The 18,651-nt window shown below is 42.1% G+C and overlaps 1 protein-coding gene across 2 annotated transcripts in view; it reads right to left on the bottom strand.

Annotated features, from left to right (window-relative positions):
- The window catches only part of JAK3 (Janus kinase 3), a 138,665-nt gene extending 128,072 nt beyond the window's left edge, over nt 1-10,593 (bottom strand). For both annotated transcript variants that reach the window (XM_033957213.1, XM_033957214.1), the window contains exons 1-3: nt 10,465-10,593; nt 6,147-6,362; nt 2,428-2,551 (exon numbers count right to left, since the gene is read on the bottom strand). In XM_033957213.1, the coding sequence (XP_033813104.1) occupies nt 2,428-2,551; nt 6,147-6,342 (320 nt within the window). In that variant the 5' untranslated portion in view covers nt 6,343-6,362; nt 10,465-10,593. The remainder of the gene's footprint in view (nt 1-2,427; nt 2,552-6,146; nt 6,363-10,464) is intronic.
- Nucleotides 10,594-18,651: the final 8,058 nt, after the last annotated feature.

Here is an 18,651-nt window from a genome sequence, read left to right as displayed (position 1 = left end):
GTAGCAGCTAGCGCTTGGGAATTTAACGCGTGCAATTGCGTGCGTTAAGGCCCTAGCGCACCTTCGTAAAAGGAGCCCATAGCGTTTAGGTATTTTAATGACGGAACAGAGAAAAGATTTTGAGCTGACAATCGAAGAGTATTTATCTGTTAATCGGAAGTACTGCAATGATTGGGTGGGGAGGCTTTTGGGGGAACTTGTTCCCCTTTTTCCTCCATGTCTCTGAGCACTACCTTCCCCCATGAAAAATATGTATTATAATTAGAGTAAAAAAATTTTTGATTTAAAAAATATTTTCTGTGTAAGCGTGTTGTTTATTATTTTTCTTTATTTTTCTAACCAGTTAGGGCTCCTTTTACTAAGCCACGTTAGGGCTTTAACGCGCGGAATAGCGTGCGCTAAATTGCCCCACACACTAGACCTTAACGCCAGCATTGCGCTGGCATTAGTTTTAGCCGTGTAGCGCGGGTTTAGCGCGCGTTAAAATGCTGCGTGCACTAAAAACGCTAACGCAGCTTAGTAAAAGGAGCCCTTAGTGTGCAGTAACGTAGTTGTGCTAATTAGCACAGGAATGCCACTCACCCAACGCTTCCCCTCCAGAAAAATTGAACATATATTTGTAGCATATGGATTAGCACACACTAAAATGGCACTTTCTACATGATACACTCATTTTAAACTGCATTAAGCTTGCATTAGCACCTAATGCATCTTAGCAAAAGGACCCTGAAGTACTGGGCTTTAGATATTTTTCTGTCTTGCTTCCTTGATAATAAAAGAGCTTTACGATCTATCTAAAGGGCAGTTTTGTTTACAGCTTCCTACTGTGAGAAATGTACACACTTTGTACAGTTTCTCTTCATTGTAAACCGTCTAGAAGTCGCAAGATTGTGGCAGTATATATGAATAAAGTTATTATTAAAGAAATGTTCAACAAATGATTTTGCTGTCAGGATGCACTAGAATGGAATAACCTGCCAAATGGGTTAGGCGTATTCATTTTTATACTTTGTTTCATTGCTTGATTTCTATCTTAGAACTTTTAATCCCTTCCTAATGTTTCCTCCCTCCCCTCTCAGACCACTCTTTCTCCCTCTCGGGAAAATATTTTTGTAACTTTAAGCCCTCATGTTCACTCCATATGTGTCATAGTATGTTAATATTGTTTTGTGTGTCTAATTCCTTTTAATTAAAGTAGTACTAAGATACTGTTATTTTACCCCTTTAAATGTTCAATAATATATAATTTAACAATGTTTGTTATATTTTGTTAATCGCTTAGTTTGTAATAAGCGATACATCAAATAAAATTAAACTTGAAACTTGAAACTTGACTAAAACAATTTTATTTAGGAAATTTTTATGGAAATAATTTGTTAAGCTCTGATCTTGCTTTTAATTTATTTATTTTTTTTAATTTATGAATTTGATGAATGTTTTAAAAATTGTTTTACTGCTTGAGTTATGGCTCTTTGAATTTGTTTATGATTTTTATCCATTTTGGACCATTTAGATAAAGTGGGCTATAAGACACTAACAAAATACTATTAAATTACATTAAAGTCTTGGTTCTTTAGGCCTTCAAACTTAAATCAGAACCAGGACAACAATCCCTGAGCCACAAGCCTTCATTAGGAACTACCCTCAATTTCCTTTCCCCACCCCCCCACACACAATTCAATCCCCTACTTCTAAGTCACCTAACCCTGGATTCTCTAAATGTTGCCCACATTTGGGTACAATCCTGAGATTGCAGAATTGGACACTAACAATCAATTATTGATGTTCATTGGCACCAATTATGAGTTGTGTACGTATCTACCTGCGGATTATTCTAGAACACTGGGTGCCCAAATCCTATAAAGTGCAACCCATAGAGGTGCAGTCATTGGAGGGGTACGCGAGGGGCATGGGCGAGTCAGGGGCATTCTGGAAAATTGAATGCAGTGTTAATGAATGCTAGGGACGCCCATCCAATTTGCGTGCCAGGATTTACACCTGGTTTCAGCAGGCGTAAGTCCTCCTGCCCAAAGTTAGATGCGGGACTCGATACTACGTGTTATTTTATAAAGATCATTCAGCCAGCGGTGTCCTTTATAGAACAGTGCTGGGCGCCGACTTTTTCCGGCACCAATTTTTGAGTGCCGTTTACTGAATCTGGCCCTTAAACCTTCCAGAGCTCTGCAATCACAAGCCCTAAATCCAGGGGTTAGTTGTCACCATTGCATAGGCCTCTTTTCAAGTATGTGATACTTATTCTGTTTATCCCCCCCCCCAAGTTTGATGATGTTTTCGGTCCATGCTGGAATATATGGACTATGAAATCACAATTAATTTATTTGTAAGTTATATAGCACAGGTAAACCCATAGCTGCACAATGCAAAGGGAATTGTGTGCGAGTGCCGTAGTACATCGCCAAAACTTACCTAATTCTGTAGACCACAACTAGAGGCACAGATTCATCAACTATGAAAATATGTTTTGGAGAAAACCAAGATGACAGGTCTTCTGTTGCTAGAGCAAAGAGGGGATGATACACCGGCAGAATTCCTTTTTAGGAGAGAGCAAGACAGAGAGGTAACGGATTAATAGGTTTAAAGACATGTACCTAAATAGAGATTTATCAGATCTGATTGAAAACTGCCATGAGAATAGGGTTACCAGACGTCCGGATTTTCCTGGACATGTCCTGGGGTTTGGACAGCTTTTCAAAACCCAGCACTTTGTCCAGGTTTTGAAAAGAAATCATGTTGGGAGGGGGGCATCTGCGCATGCGCAGATGCAATTTGGCGAAGTCACGTGCACGCACGCATGTGTGTGGCATTGTGCCGCATCTGCGCATGCCTTTTTGCCCAATGAACAGGCAGTGGGGGGGGGGGGGGGGGGGATGGAGGCGGAGCTGGGGCATAATGGGGAGGGGATGGGTGGAACTGGGAGGGCCTGGGGGCGGGTCTAGGGGGTCCAGATTATACTGACATAAAATCTGGTAACCCTAAATGAGAAGCTATTTGTTTTTTTCAGTTTCAGTTGAAACCAAAACTGCCACCAAAACTATCTGAAAGTTTTTGGCCGAAACCATAACTGCAGCTGAAATTTATCGCCTGGTTTTTGGCTACAGCCAAAACCAAAACTGACACCTGAAGTTCAGTTGAGTGAATGTGGACCAATGAGAACCAATAGGAATCATCAGATCTTGCAGTCTGAATCCCTCTGCTAAAATAGTATCCAAGCCAGAATATAATCATTTAAATAATAAAGGATCTTCTTTTCCTCCAAGCAAAATAGCTTCCACACACAGGGACTGCACCTAATAAAAACTGAAACTAAAAGCCACAGCGCACAGTAGTGTGTCTGACTTTGCATCACTCAGAGTGACAGCTGACATCAATACCCCACAGAGTGGATAATTCCTAAGGTCCCAACCTCGTTCCTCAGCCTGGGACCACTCTCTTTCCTGTCAAGCTGAAACACTCCACACAGACTCTGCAAGAAGCTGGGTCTTTTCACTCATGGTTCCCATTTGGAGATGGGTCTCCACTAACATAACCATTTATTTTTTTCATCAAAACGGGACATCTACTGATTTCAGTCCCGCCCCCAATCCCGCCCTAGCCCCACCCCCAATCTTACCCTATCCCCGCCCCAATTTCTTCCATTCATTTTTCATGTACACACAATATCTTATTAATTCATAATGGTAACCATAAAATTTTAAAAAACCACAAAGCACTCTGTATGCAGAGAAAATGTTAATTATTTATATTTGGGTTTTTTTCAAAGAGGTCAAGACAGATACCCTTAAAATATGCAATATCACCTCAGTAACAACTATAGAAAAATAGACAAATATAGTGCAAAATATAGATAGTAGATATAAATTCTCAAAACTCACACATTTTGATCACTAAATTGAAGAAGTTGCCACAAGATTCCCATGGAGATGGAAGAAGTTACCACAGGATTCCCACAAGGATGGAATAAGGTGCCATGGGATTCCCATGGGAGTGTAATCAAAATGTCTGTGACTCCAGAATGAAGCTTAGAATGCACTGAGAGAGGCAATTTGAGCACCAGAATGAGGCTTGGAATGCATGAAAAGAGGAAGTTGGAGCACCAGAATGAGGTTTGGAATTCACAGCAAGGCAGCTGGAGCACCATACTGAGGATTGGAACACTTTCTGGTTGAACAGTGAATATCATCCAGAAAACCATGGAAGGCTGTTAGGATGAAGCAGAGGGTTGTAAGCCAGTAAATAATATCACTGAGTCCTGAAGATACGGGTTGGGATGGGTGGAGATGGAATGCAGCTTTGTGGGTACAGATGGGTATAGGTTAGATTCCATTGGGGATGAGCGGGGATGGGTGAAATTTCTGTCAAGTTTCAAGAGCAACTAAAATGGTTAAGGAGCTGAAGGAATTGTAGTACAGTGAGAGATTAGAGAAACTGGGCCTCTTCTCCCTTGAAAAGAGGAGACTGAAAGGGGACATGATTGAAACATTCAAGATAATGAAGGGAATAGACTTAGTAGATAAAGACAGGTTGTTCACCCTCTCCAAGGTAGGGAGAACGAGAGGGCACCCAGAGAGTGGTGGAAAACTGGAACGCTCTTCCGGAGGCTGTCGTAGGGGAAAACATCCTCCAGGGATTCAAGACAAAGTTAGACGAATTCCTGTTGAACTGGAACGTACGCAGGTAGGGTTGGTCTCAGTTAGGGCTCTTTGACCTAGGGGCCACCGTGGGAACGGACTGCTGGGCACGATGGACCACTGGTCTGACCCAGCAGCGGCAACTCTTATGTTCTTATGTTCTTGATTTGATCGCAATATCATGATCCAATACAATTTACAAATATAAAAACAGGGTTTTAGTAAAAAGACACATACTTTAAGACTATAACAATACACAAAACAGGAGGAAAACAGGCTGAACTACAATGTTTTAGGAGAAAAGAACATATATTGTTACCCAATTAATTTTCATTTAAAGGATATTAGTTCACTGAGGAATATTTGAGTTCTATAGAGTTTGAGCAACTCAATTGAAAGCATCCTTGAAGAGCCAGCTTTTTAAAAGACCTTGAAACTTATTAAGCAACTCTCTAATTTACACTTGGCTTTAGCAGGCATAAGTCCGTTGGTTGGAAATCAATGCTATGGAATGTCCATTATAAAATAGCATGGAGTGCCAATGTTTGAGTGCCATTTACTGAACGTGGCCCAATGCACACTGGGTAAGAAAAAAAAAAGTAGTATGGGTAGTTTTTCTTTGAAAAGTTGCATAAAATGCACACATTGAGTGTAATTTTTAACTATGTGGGCAGGAACAGAGAAGGTTGACAAAAATCATAAAAGGGATGGGATGTCTTCCTTATGAGAAAAGGCTAAAGCAGCTAAGGCTCTTCAGCTTGGAGAAGATATGGCTTAGTGGTGATATGAAAGAGATGTATAAAATATTGAGTGGGGTGGAAAGGGTAGATGAGAATCACTTGTTTACTCTTTCTATAAAATACTAAGACTAGGGAGCATGCGATGAAACTACTAAGTAGTAGAGTTAAAACAAACCAGAGAAAATATTTCTTTATACAATGTGTAATTAAACTCTGGAATTTGTTGCCAGAGAATGTGGTGAAATCAATTGGCTTAGCAGGGTTTAAAAAAGGTTTGGCTAATTTCCTAAAAGAGAAGTCCATAGGCCATTATTGAGATGGCTTGGGGAAATCCACTGTGTATTCCTAGGATAAGCAGCATAAAAATCTGTTTTACTACTTGGGATCTAGCTAGATACTTGGGACCTGGGTTGGCTACTGTTGGAAACAGGATACTAGCTTGATGGACCTTCGGTCTGTCCTAGTATTACAAGTCTTATGTTCTTACCATTATGTCCTTAGCAGGCTCAGGAAGAAGGACAATAATACCTCTAAGTTGTATAGGATTTTAGTCTCAGCTGAGAGGGCAAGAAAGGACCATCCTTAGCTCAGGACTTATTAGCCAAAAAAATGAGAGAATAAAAGGCATGAAGGACAGAGGGAAGGCCACAATGCCAACCTGCAGTGTATCCTTGCACAGGTAGGTCTATGCAGACATAGACAGCTTTGCTTCACGAATAATGTGTCCACAAATAAAGATAAATGAGCACAAACTTACCACAGGCTTGGGCAGCCAGTACACACAGCTCCTCGGCTGAGTACTCTCCACAGGACAAGGCCAGAGAGAAATCAGAGGAGAGCACTTGAGAGTTGCTGAAGTACAGGTATACCTGCAAGGCACCTGCTTCCAAGGAGGAAGATCTGCATGACTTTTCGCCCCTTATCAAAGGTGTTTTGTCTCCCAGTGGCGCCATGATCAGGTTGCAATTCGTTTCTGTAGAGACAAAAAAGTAGTGATGGAAGATTCCAGGGTGAGAAGAGCACATAGGAACAGGGGTTCACAGCAGCAAATGAGACCAACTCAATATGGCAAGCACTGTCTCTGGCAGTATTCCACTCTTTTGAGGCTGCTTTTAATTCCCAACTCTCACTTACTTGTAAAGTACCAATGACTGTTTTATCATTCCCTCTGTGAGACATTCCCTAATCCCTAGTTGTCTGTTTCAGTTAGCTTGTCAGGGAAGGGAAAGGGAATGGGACTTAACATACCGCCTTTCTGAGGTTACAAAGTGGTTTACATTAGAGAATAACATGGGGACAAATTTTTCCCCCCATCCCCGCAGGAACTCATTTTCCCGTCCCGTCCCCACGAGTTCTTTTCCTGTCCCTGCGCCATTCCTGCAAACTCCGTCCTCATCTACACAAGCCTCAAACACTTTATAATCATAAGTGTTCGAGGTATGTGTGGTTAAGGCAGAGCTTACAGGAATGGGGCATGGACAGAGACAGCGACGAAACTTACGGAGACAGGACGGGGAAATTGAGTTCCTGCAGGGTAGGGGACAAATTTGTCCGTGTCATTCTCTAGTTTACATATTATATACAGGTACAGTCAAACCTTGGATAGAGAGTAACATGGTTTACGAGTGTCTTGTAAGACGAGCAAAACATTTTCTTAAATTGTAACTCGATAAACGAGCGTTGTCTTGCGTTGTCAAATACGCCCAATATATCCACGTCACATCACTGATCACGTCTGAATGTAATACATGCACCCGCAGTTCAAGCGCACACAACATACGCGCATCTCACGCTGAGCGCGGCTGACTGTAATAAAAGCACCACGCCCAATTCACCCGCAGTGGTAGTGACAAGTGAGATCTTGCAATAGAAGTACATAAAGTACTGTATTTTCTATTAAAGTTTTTGGGATGTGGAACGAATCATCCGAGTTTCCATTATTTCCTATGGGGAAATTCGCTTTGATATACGAGCGCTCTGGATTACGAGCATGCTTCTGGAACGAATTATGCTCACAAACCAAGGCGCCACTGTATTTATTTTGTACTTGGGGCAATAGAGTCAGTGGCGTAGACAGGGAACTCGGCGCCCGTGATGGTGGCTATGCATCCCCTACCCTTTCCTGCCACTTGCATGCCCGCCCCTGCGTACCTCTCGAAACATTCGCTGGCACGAGCAGCATCTTCCACTCATCCTCAGCTCCCTTCTGACATCACGCTCTGGTCCCACAACCAGGAAGTGACATCAGAAGGGAGCTGAAGCCAGTGCGAGCAGCAGGTTGAAGACGCTGCTCGCGCCAGCGAATGTTTCAAGAGGTACGGTGAGGGCAGAGAGGAGGAGAGGCGATGGTGCTCCTGTGAAGACGGCGCCTTGGGCAGTCTGCCCCCCTCCCTCTCCCACTCCCCTTACTATGCCACTGAATGGAGTGTTAAGTGACTTTAACCAGCGTCACAAGGAACTGCATCAGGAATTCACTAACCACTAGGCTACTCCTCCACATTACTGAGCAGGGATTGTCTCTCACATGTTGTAAACCGCATAGAACTTAACAGTATTGCGGTATAGAAATAAAAAAAGAAAAATGTACAGTGCTATGTACGTCTAGAAGTGCTATAGAAACATACGCAGCCTGTCACACGGATTCTAGGATGTGTAGCTCTTGAAGCTGAGCTCTTGAATTTATGCCCCTAAATTTGCACCCTATTTTCAGTCAAACTTAGGAGCCTTTTACTAAGGAGGTTTCTACTGTGGCCTGGAGCGCTAAATGCTCAGATGCTTCTCCGACGCTCATAGAATTCTTATGATTGTTGGCGTAGCGTTGGAGTATTTAGCGCCCTGGGCTGCGGTAGAAACCTCTACTGTGGCTTAGTAAAAGAGGGCCTAAGTTTTCAGCTGAAAATTCATCTCAATTTAGGAGCTTAAAAGTTATGCTTATATTTTATTTGTTTGTTTATTGGTATGTATTTAACATAGTAACATAGTAGATGACGGCAGATAAAGACCCAGATTGTCCATCAAGTCTGCCCAGCCTGATTCGATTTAAATTTTTTTTTTTTTTCTTCTTCTTCTTAGCTATTTCTGGACAAGAATCCAAAGCTCTGCCCGGTACTGTGCTTAGGTTCCAACTACCTCCTTTATGATGAACATAAGAACATAAGAATTGCCGCTGCTGGGTCAGACCAGTGGTCCATCGTGCCCAGCAGTCTGCTCACGCGACGGCCCTCTGGTCAAAGACCAGCGCCCTAACTGAGACTAGCCCTAGCAGCGTATGTTCTTGTTCAGCAGGAACTTGTCTAACTTTGTCTTGAATCCATGGAGAGTGTTTTCCCCTATGACAGACTCCGGAAGAGTGTTCCAGTTTTCTACCATTCTCTGGGTGAAGAAGAACTTCCTTACGTTCGTATGGAATCTATCTCCTTTTAACTTTAGAGAGTGCCCTCTCGTTCTTCCTACCTTGGAGAGGGTGAACAACCTGTCCTTATCTACTAAGTCTATTCCCTTCAGTACCTTGAATGTTTCGATCATGTCCCCTCTCAATCTCCTCTGTGCGAGGAAGAAGAGGCCCAGTTTCTCTAATCTTTTGCTGTACGGCAGCTCCTCCAACCCCTTAACCATCTTAGTCGCTCTTCTCTGGACCCTTTCGAGTAGTACCATGTCCTTCTTCATGTACGGCGACCAGTGCTAGACGCAGTACTCTAGGTGAGGGCGCACCATGGCCCGGTAATGTACGGCAGCTATAGCTTGTCATAAAATTTTCAATGTTTTGTGAACAACATAACAAGAGTAAAATGGCCAAATATACCCCCTCCTTTACAAAGCCTTGCTAGTGTTTTTAGCGGCAGTAAGAGCTCAGATGCTCATAGGAATTCTATGAGCGTCGGAGCTGTTACCACGGCGGCTGGCGCGTAAAACGCCAGTGCGGCTTTGTAAAGGACGGGGATAAACATAAATACCATCAATGAGGTCATCTTGGAGATGGCAAACAGAATCCTAGTAATAAAATACACACAATATAATATCAGAAATATAAACATTTAGCAGTATTGTGAAACAACCACAGAACTGAAATATTTTAAATGTCAGCAGAATATGAAAGATACCATAATAGGCAGCATGGGAGAACATTCATATCACACAGATATGATACTCACAATGTCAGCAGAATACAAACGGAATAAATTTAGATCTGCCATTCATTTGCCTAGATTTGCCATCTTAGTGCAAAGTTCTTGAATTTATTTCCTCGCTTTAAATCTGTCCCTGTTGACACCCACTTGGTATGATTCTAAATTTAAGAGCTTAGTGGAACTGTATGTTAGGGACTCTCAGCCCTAGTAAATTTTCAATGAGGCCAACTTAGGGGCCTAAAAGTTAAAAGCATAAATCCATTCAATAATGGGGCCCTTAATTTCCTAATAATAATAACAAAAAGAGTGCACACTGCACTGATAACACCACGAAGGTGCTGAATTGGCAAAGGAACAAACACTGTGCTGTCCCCGCAGCCCTGTGGTAATGCAAGTATGTCCATGATGTGAGGATATACAAATGTGCATGCGAGTGTCCATGATGCAAAAACATGGTAGGCTGTGTGTGCCTGTGGTGTTGGGCGTCCAGGGGAGCACACATCCCTTGTTGTGAACACATGCTGCTGTAGCTGTGTTTGTGGTGTTAGCCAGGAGTGTGTGCATCTCGTGCTGTGACCACAGGCTGCCCTGGAAGTGTGTGTGTCTGTAGTGTTAGGGAAGCATGAGTGTCTGCATCTCTGCTGTGGGACTAGCCCTGTGTGTTGGCTTCTGTATGGCTCCTTGCAACTACTCAGTATATCACTTCTTACTATTCCTGACTCTACCTTGTAGGTGCTACAGAAGAAAGCATAGGCTTCTCTTTGGGGGTGGGGGTGGGGGCTAAGAGAGTTAGGATACAGAGCTGGGAGAGAGGCAAAACCCAGGGTTGTATTATTTAGTCTAAGAATGAATGTGCTTCCAGTCAAGGCACCTCAGAGGTGTCTGTATATATTTTTCTGATGTAAACCTGTCTCTAAACTTAGCCCTCTTAGTCTTCCCTCCTGTTACCTCAGTAGGAAGCTTTGGAAGAACTAAATCCCCTTTGTTCGTCCTGTATCTCCAGCTCCAACAAGAGGGACCGGGGCCTCGTCTCATCGGTCCATGTTTGCCATGGACACTGGCTGCTTCTGTCTCTATGTGCGTAGGATGGTGGAAAAAACCTCACAGGCTTCCTGTTTGAAACTGTTTTCAAAGCTTGGCAGGAAGTTCCCTGAAAGAACAGCGGAGAAGTCACTTACAAGAATCTATCAGGAAACCCCAAAAACGAGAGCACAGTTCCCCCACCCCTGTGTGCTGGGGGGAGGGGAAATTTGGATAGTCTCTGTTTATCTCATTAGCTATCATTACCTTTTTCTGGCATAGTCATGACTGCTGTCACAGGCATTACTAGTCCAGATTGCTGTCGGTCACAGGCAGATCACTGTCACTATCTTAGGCACAATCATAGATATTATTTGCTATCACTGTCACAGGGATTACCAGTCCAGTTTGCTGTCACAGGCATTATCATTGTGACAGTCACCTGTACCCACAATTCACCCCAGAAAGGTAGAGATAACCGCTCTGCTCCTCGTGTCATTCATTTTGAAAAATGCTTATGAATCAGGTGAAGTTTGCTGTCCTCAGACAGAGAACTGAGAACCTCAATAATAAAACCCAAGTGGTCTAATCTAATCTAATCTTCATTTTATATACCGAATCTACTCCCTTGGTTTACAGTTCGTTAAAAAATGAAACATAACAAGTAAAAACTGTGGAATAAAACCAGAAATTGGTTAGATTAGATGGATGGAAAAAGTTAGAAAAAAGTATGTTGAATGGCTTTAAATTACTATACGACAGCTAAAATCAAATTAACTATTGTGAAAACCACCAGGTTTTTAAACTTTTTCGAAATTGAAATAATTGATCTACCAGTCTTAGAGAATCTAAAAGTCCATTCCAAATTCTCACCAATTTAAAAGTAAAAGATTTACTAAGCTTCCCAGTGCGTTTAATACCTTTCAGAGAAGGAAATGCTAATTTGTGAATTGTTGTAATTCTTGAATAGCAGGATCTAAAGGAATTCCCACTAAGGGGAATCAAAGAGTCGTTCCATCACATTTTCTGGCATGAATAACCCAGGAATCTTGAACCAAAGGATCTTAAACTGGAATGAAACGCCCTCAGTGAGGTGGCATGGGCAGGGAACTCTGAGCATCATTCAATTTTTGTTCGACATCAGAGCTTGTTCTCAGCAAACGGGCTATTATTAACTTTGCACTAGAGAATGAAACGGGGACAAATTTTTCCCTGGCTCCACAGGAACTCATTTTCCTGTCCCATCCTCGCGAGTTCTTTTCCAGTCCCTGCCCCATTCCTGCAAGCTCCGTCCTCATCTGCACAAGCCTCAAATCATAAGTGTTCGAGGCTTGTGCAGTTAAGGCAGAGCTTGCAGAAATGGGGCAGGGACAGCAACAAAAATCACGGGGATGGGATGGGGAAATTGAATTCCTGCGGGAATGGGGAAATATTTGTCCCGTGTCATTCTCTACTTTGCACTAGAGTGAAATGCTAACCTGGGGTCAGTTGTTCCAGAAGTCTCAGTCTGCGCCTGTCTGCCCTTTAACTCAAAGTTCCTTGCAAAAATTTGCTCAGAAACATCCCAAGGAGGCATCTGTGCTGAAAATAAAGTACATACTCATAGGAACAGCTGAATCCAGTTCCTGGCGTAATGCCTTCCTATGGAAAGAATTCCTGTTGTAAGGACACTCTTTCACAAAAACTCCTTTTCACAAATTTGACTACTTTGGCTTCATTTAAGTGGGTGAGGTGAAAGAATCTCATCTGCAGCCTTATCCCAAAAGCTCATACCTTCATTTGAATCTACTCTTGATGGTAGGGATATTTCCTGGCGATAACAGGAGCCAGCTCTGTAACTGCCATTGCGTGCTAAGCACCCCTAATATTGAGCAAATTCAACCATTTGTGTCTAGAGAGAAGTAAGCTGTATTGCAGTGTCCTGAAAACTTCCTCAAGCCACGGCACCCTAAATGTAGTGGCCGCAGCTCAAGACATCCGGAAGTACGTGAACGTCACCGTGATGATGTCATGTGCATGCATGATGTCATCACGTCGACGTCCGCACATGCATGAAGGCCCTCCAGATGGGCCCTGAGCTGCCAGTAGGGGGTGCCAGCAGGGAAGAGGGCCGGAGAGACGCTGGCGCCAGCTGATTGCCTACAGGATGTGCCTTTTGCTGCGAAAGGCACGTCCTATAGGCAGTCAGCCAGCACTGGCCCTCTCTTCCTCCCCAGTGAAATCTCAGGAGGCATACTAGTGTGCCGTGGTACACAGTTTGCAATACACTGCGGTATTGTGCTGGCACCCTCAATCATTTTGAAATGTTGGTGTCTAAACTGGTGATTAGTACCCTCTTTGAAAGAGTTGATGAATTAATTGGGCTATCTCCCCTTGATCTCACAACTCAATCCTTGAAGTTAGGATCTGCCCTGAAACTCTCACCCCCATCTACTCAGGAAGCCCTCTACCCAAGACTGCCTGTGATTAACCCATGGGGGGGTCAAGGAGAAGGGGGCTGAGAAAGCATCCAGACCTGAATGAGAGGACTCTCAAAATGCTTCAGCTTCCAGCTAAGGCTTTAAGCAGCTGGAACATCTCTGAGAATTATTAGGAGAAGATCTTGGCTCGCCCCAAGCCTACATATTTCACAGTCATCTGGTGTCATGAGGCAATGTTCCTTAGAGTGTTATTTATGAAGCAGCCAGCCATCTTCAGCTTCAACACGGGGCCAGAAAAATGCCCAGATCTGCACTCAGCCCCCCTCCCCCCAGTGAAGCCTGAGCTGATAGATGAGATCTTAATAACAACACTGTGAATTCATACCAATTAAACAATTTCAAGTATTTAATATATGGTTGAATAATTTATCACATAGTTATGAAGAGTCTATGGGTCTGGACAACAGCTAATATCTTCTGCTGTGCGAGGTGAAGACAAAAAGGGCAGAGGAATCTCTGGGCAATATGGCCACAGACCGTCAGCACTAGCAGCTTTCCCTCTACTGCAATGACGGCAAGAAACCAGCTCTTCCAGCCAAGTCGGAATCAATCCACATTTCCAGGATATACGTAAATTTGGCTTCCAGTTCCATTCACCAATGTAGTTTATAACTACACCTATTGTGTTGTGTAAAAGGGGCTCCAAGAAAAGACAAAGCTCTGTTTCAAGGCCCCCTGGGCTTATACTCCAGACACAGACTAGATCTACTGTTGTAGAACATCTTCACTCGTATCTGGCAAGCAAGCAACACATATGTTGGATAATTAATCTTTTTCCCCCCCATTTCCAAATCCAAAAGCCATACTCACTGGATCCCTTTCTTCTCCTCCACAGAGCTTTCTACCACAGTAATCGACTCTATCTTTCTAGCCAGGACCATTTTGAGTGTGAGGGACAGAGCTGTCACTTCACAGTGGTTACTGCCTTGGCCAAAGGAAAGCTCCTCCAAAGACAGGGCTGTTCTAGACCTCTAAAGACTCTCTTGGTATCTGAAAATCCCAATGTGACAGCAATGCTCCTTAACAAGTCTTCTTTCTTCTTCTGGGGGCAAGTACTGACTCCTCTCTGCAGATCGCACCTTTTTGGCACTTGGCCATGCTGACTGGAACAGTCAGGTTGAAACATCTTCTCCATGAATAACCACAACAGGTATCTGTGTGAATTCCAGTTTCCTTCTGACAAACCAGTAGAAAAACATTCATCCCGGGCACACCCCACCCCAGGGAAAAACCCAGAGGAATAGCTTCACCCACATATGGACATCCTAAGTCCAGGACTTTAAAGGAAATGGCAATAAAAAAACCTCTTGGGAGGTGGGACATAGTCTGTCAACCCTAACATTTATTTATTCAATTTTCTATACTGTTCTCCCAGAACAGAATGGTTTACATGAATGTATTCAGGTACTCAAGCATTTTCCCTGTCTGTTCTGATGGGCTCACAATCTATCTGGGGCAATGGGGGATTAAGTGACTTGCCCAGGTTCACAAGGAGCAGTGTGGGTTTGAACCCATAATCTCAGGGTGCTGAGGCTGTAGCTTTAACCACTGCACCACACGCTGTCTCTCTGACTCATATACAGGCTTCTAGAAACTCTGAAAGTTTGCATCAGCACAATCTATCCTGGCAAACTCACATCTGAACTGTATCAACTTCGTACTACCAAAACATGTCCTATGTGGACAGGACAAACCTCCCATACCACAATGCATCAACAGAAAAGACTCAACAGCCTTAGAAATGACCCTTTGTAAATATTTCCACAGGCCTTATAACTCTAGCTTCATTTTCCTTGGGTCCCTCGTTGATCACAGTAGCGGTTTGACAGCAGAAATCAAGTGTCGATTAGCCCTGGGGCGTGCAGCCATGGTGAGCATGGACCAAATATGGAAATGCAAGGATGTCTCAGTCAATCTTCAAACAAAGACTGATCACTGTCATTGTGTTCCCAATCACTACATATGGCTACGAGACATGGACACTCACGAAAGCAGATAGAAGAAAAATCGATGCCTTCGAGCTGTGGTGCTGGAGAAGACTTCTATTAATCTCATAGACAACTAGGATCACCAACAAAGATGTTCTTGATCATATAAACCCAGAGTTGTCCCTGGAAACTGACCTATTAGATTTAAGTAGCGCCTTTGATCTAGTTGATCATATTATTCTGCTTGACTGCTTGAAGTCAATTGGAATTTCCGGTAATGTGTTGAAATGGTTTCAGAGTTTTTTGGATAAACGATCGTATCAAGTCTATAGTGATAATAAGCAATCCCACAGTTGGGTAAACTCTTGTGGAGTTCCGCAGGGTTCCCCTTTATCTCCTACTTTGTTTAATATTTACACTGCCTCTTTAGGGAACTTATTGCAAAGTTTAAAAGTAAAATTTTATATCTATGCGGATGATATCACTATAGTTATTCCTTTTACTAACCTGACTTCTGAGATAAAGAATCATCTGTCTTTTATTTTAAAACAAACTGAATTGTGGATGACTGCATTTAAAATGAAACTCAATTCTGACAAAACCAAATTCTTTCTGGCAAGCCCGAATGACAAAATTAAAGATTTATCGATTTCTTTGAATGATCAGGTCTTCCCAATTGACTATTCCATAAAAATTTTGGGAGTGACATTGGATCGATCCCTGACTTTAGATGAACATACCGATGCATTGGTTAGAAAATGCTTCTCGGTATTGTGGGCTTGAAAAGGAATTTTGTATTATATGTATAATTATTGCAAAACTTTGTGTAAGAATCCTTTTTCTTTGGTATCATTTGATATTATAAATCGTTAAATTTGCATAAATAAATAAAAAAAAAAGAAAATGCTTCTCGGTATTGTGGAAACTAAGATCTATCAGAAAATATTTTGATGCTGTATCATTCCGTTTATTGGTTCAATCTTCCATTCTAAGTATGTTTGACTACTTTAATATCATTTACTTGGGAACTTTTAAGAAAACCCTTCAATGACTTCGAGTTATTCAAAACTCGGCTGTTAGATTGATCTTTGGTTTGTAAAAATAGGAACATATAAGTCCCTATTATCAAAAATTACACTGGTTGCCCCTGGAAGCAAGAGTTCTGTTCAAATTCTCTTGTCTTTGTTTTAAATCAATATTTGGGTTGACCCCAAATATCTGGTCTCTCATTTTAAACTGAACTGTCCTAACAGACCTACTGGTAGAATTCATATGTTCACTTATCCTACAATGAAGGCCTGTTGATATAAAAGATTCTTGGATAGAACTCTTGCTTTCCAGGCAGGTAAATTAAATATCATTATGCATTCCTTATCCTACTTCAGTTTTAGAAAATTAGTAAAAACAAAATTATTTAATTGATTTGTAAGTTAAGGTTTTACTGTTTATACTTTCACATTGTATGTACGTACTGATGATTTTATATTGTGTTTTATTCCCTGATTGTCTAACACTTCTTGTTGTAAACCGCCTTGAACTAGTATGGCTTTGACAGTATATAAGAATAAAATTATTATTATTTATTTTGGACATGTGATGAAGGTGAATTCACTATAAAAGGAGGTGCTACTGGGAATGGCATATGGTAATAGGAAGAAGCGGAGACCAAAGGCCTGTTGGCTGGATATCATCAAGAATGACATGGGAATGAACATCAAGCAATTGAAAGAAGCTGTGGAAAACAGGGAGCATGGCGAGGACTGGCCTACACATTATCCAAGGGTTGGACATGACTGAATGGGTAGTAGTAGTCTTGCTCTGAACTATCTTTTAAATCATTTCGATTTATCAGAAATTACCTGCCATACACGTAGAATCCTTTTGTCCTCTTTTCCAACTCTGATAGACTGTATTTACAAGAGATTCCTTGATAGGACATTACCTTATCGTTGGTGTTCAAGGTCATTTACCATGGGATTCCTTGGTATCTGTCACAAATCATGACAATCTATCGACCGCTCAGAACCTTGCGTTCTGAGGGTGCAATAAGTTTGTCATTGATGGACTTCTCAAAAATGCATTATGAGAGCACAAGAACTTCTGCTATTTCCATCATGGGTAACGCTGCAGAACAAATTAACTGGACCGCTGAGGGCTCTATCTGATATTCAGATGTTTAAAAAAATACTTAAAACTACACTGTTTTTAGAAGCTTTTCAATAAATGATACGTTGTTTAATGCTGGTTTTAAGATGAATGATTCTGTGACGATCTATGAAATCTTGGTTTTAAGATGTAACTATTCATTTGTATTATAAGATACGTATAAGTCATGTTTGTTTTACTTTTGTAATGCCTCTTAGGAATAGGCGGTTGACAAATGTTTTTAATGAAATAGATGGGCAGGAGAGAGATTTGACAGAGACTTCAGTAGTTGGAACCTAAGCACAGTACCAGGCAGAGCTTTGGATTCTTGCCCAGAATTAGCTAAGAAGAAATTTTTAAAAAAAATTGAATCAGGTTGGGCAGACTGGATGGACCATTCGGGTCTTTATCTGCCGTCATCTACTATGTTATGTTATGAAATGAAATGAATCTTTTCAAGCAAGCAAATGGAATAAAAGTTTAAGTGATTTGATTCTAAATGCTTTCTCTTATCAAGCTTTTAGAAAATTAATAAAAATGTACTTATTTGATAAATGTGTTTAATTACATAATCTTAATGGTGAATTTATCAAAACATGTTTGATGTAACTTCTCTGGGTTTGTGCAGTTTTCTCTGGTTGTGAACCGCTTTGAACTGTTAAGGTACTGAGGTATACAAAAATAAAGTTGTAGTTATAGCAGCATAACTCCAGTATCCCTTTTACAAGAAAAACAGAACAAGCCAGACTGCTGGAGACCCTTATACAGAAACTGGGTTCATAGACAACTCGGCGAAAGACAAAGGCGCGCGCTGACAACTGAGCGCAAGACGGAGGCGCGCGCCGAAGAAAATTACAGTTTTTAGGGGCTCCGACGGGGGGTTTTGTTGGGGAGCCCCCCCAGTTTACTTAATAGAGATCGCGCCGGCGTTGTGAGGGGTTTGGGGGGTTGTAACCCTCCACATTTTACTGTAAACTTAACTTTTTCCCTACAAACAACCCCCCACACCCCCCACAACGCCCCCACAACGCGGCGCGATCTCTATTAAATAAAGTGGGGGGTTCCCCCCACGCCCCCCCCGTCGGAGCCGTAAAAACTGTAATTTTCTGCGGCGCGCACCTCCATGCTGCGCTCAATTGTCTGCGCGCACTTTTGTCCCGGCGCGCTTTTGACCTGACACCCAGAAACTGCACATTAGCAAAATCCTTCATCTTTGTCAAACATGCAGAATGCATATTGACCTTTTCCTGATACAGAATAAGAGACTGCAAATTAGAAACAAAATCATGCAAACAAAAGAAATGAAGCACAAACCCCGAGAAACAGACTCAGCATGCAATCCAACACCACAGAAAATTGAAAATAAAATACATTTCCTCCTATATGTTGGGTTTTACTAAGGGCGCCTTTTACTAAGGTGTGCTAGCGTTTTTAGCACACGCATGAAATTACCGCACGCTAAACCGCGCGGTACGCTTCTAGAATAACGCCAGCTCAATGCTGGTGTTGAGGTCTAGCGCGCGGGGCAATTTAGCGTGCATTATTCCACGCATTAAGGCCCT

This window comes from Geotrypetes seraphini, chromosome 8 (assembly GCF_902459505.1).
Source record: "Geotrypetes seraphini chromosome 8, aGeoSer1.1, whole genome shotgun sequence".
Taxonomy (NCBI): Eukaryota; Metazoa; Chordata; class Amphibia; order Gymnophiona; family Dermophiidae; genus Geotrypetes; species Geotrypetes seraphini.
Note: the sequence above shows the minus strand (reverse complement) of the source record. Positions and strands in the feature narration are given on the sequence as shown.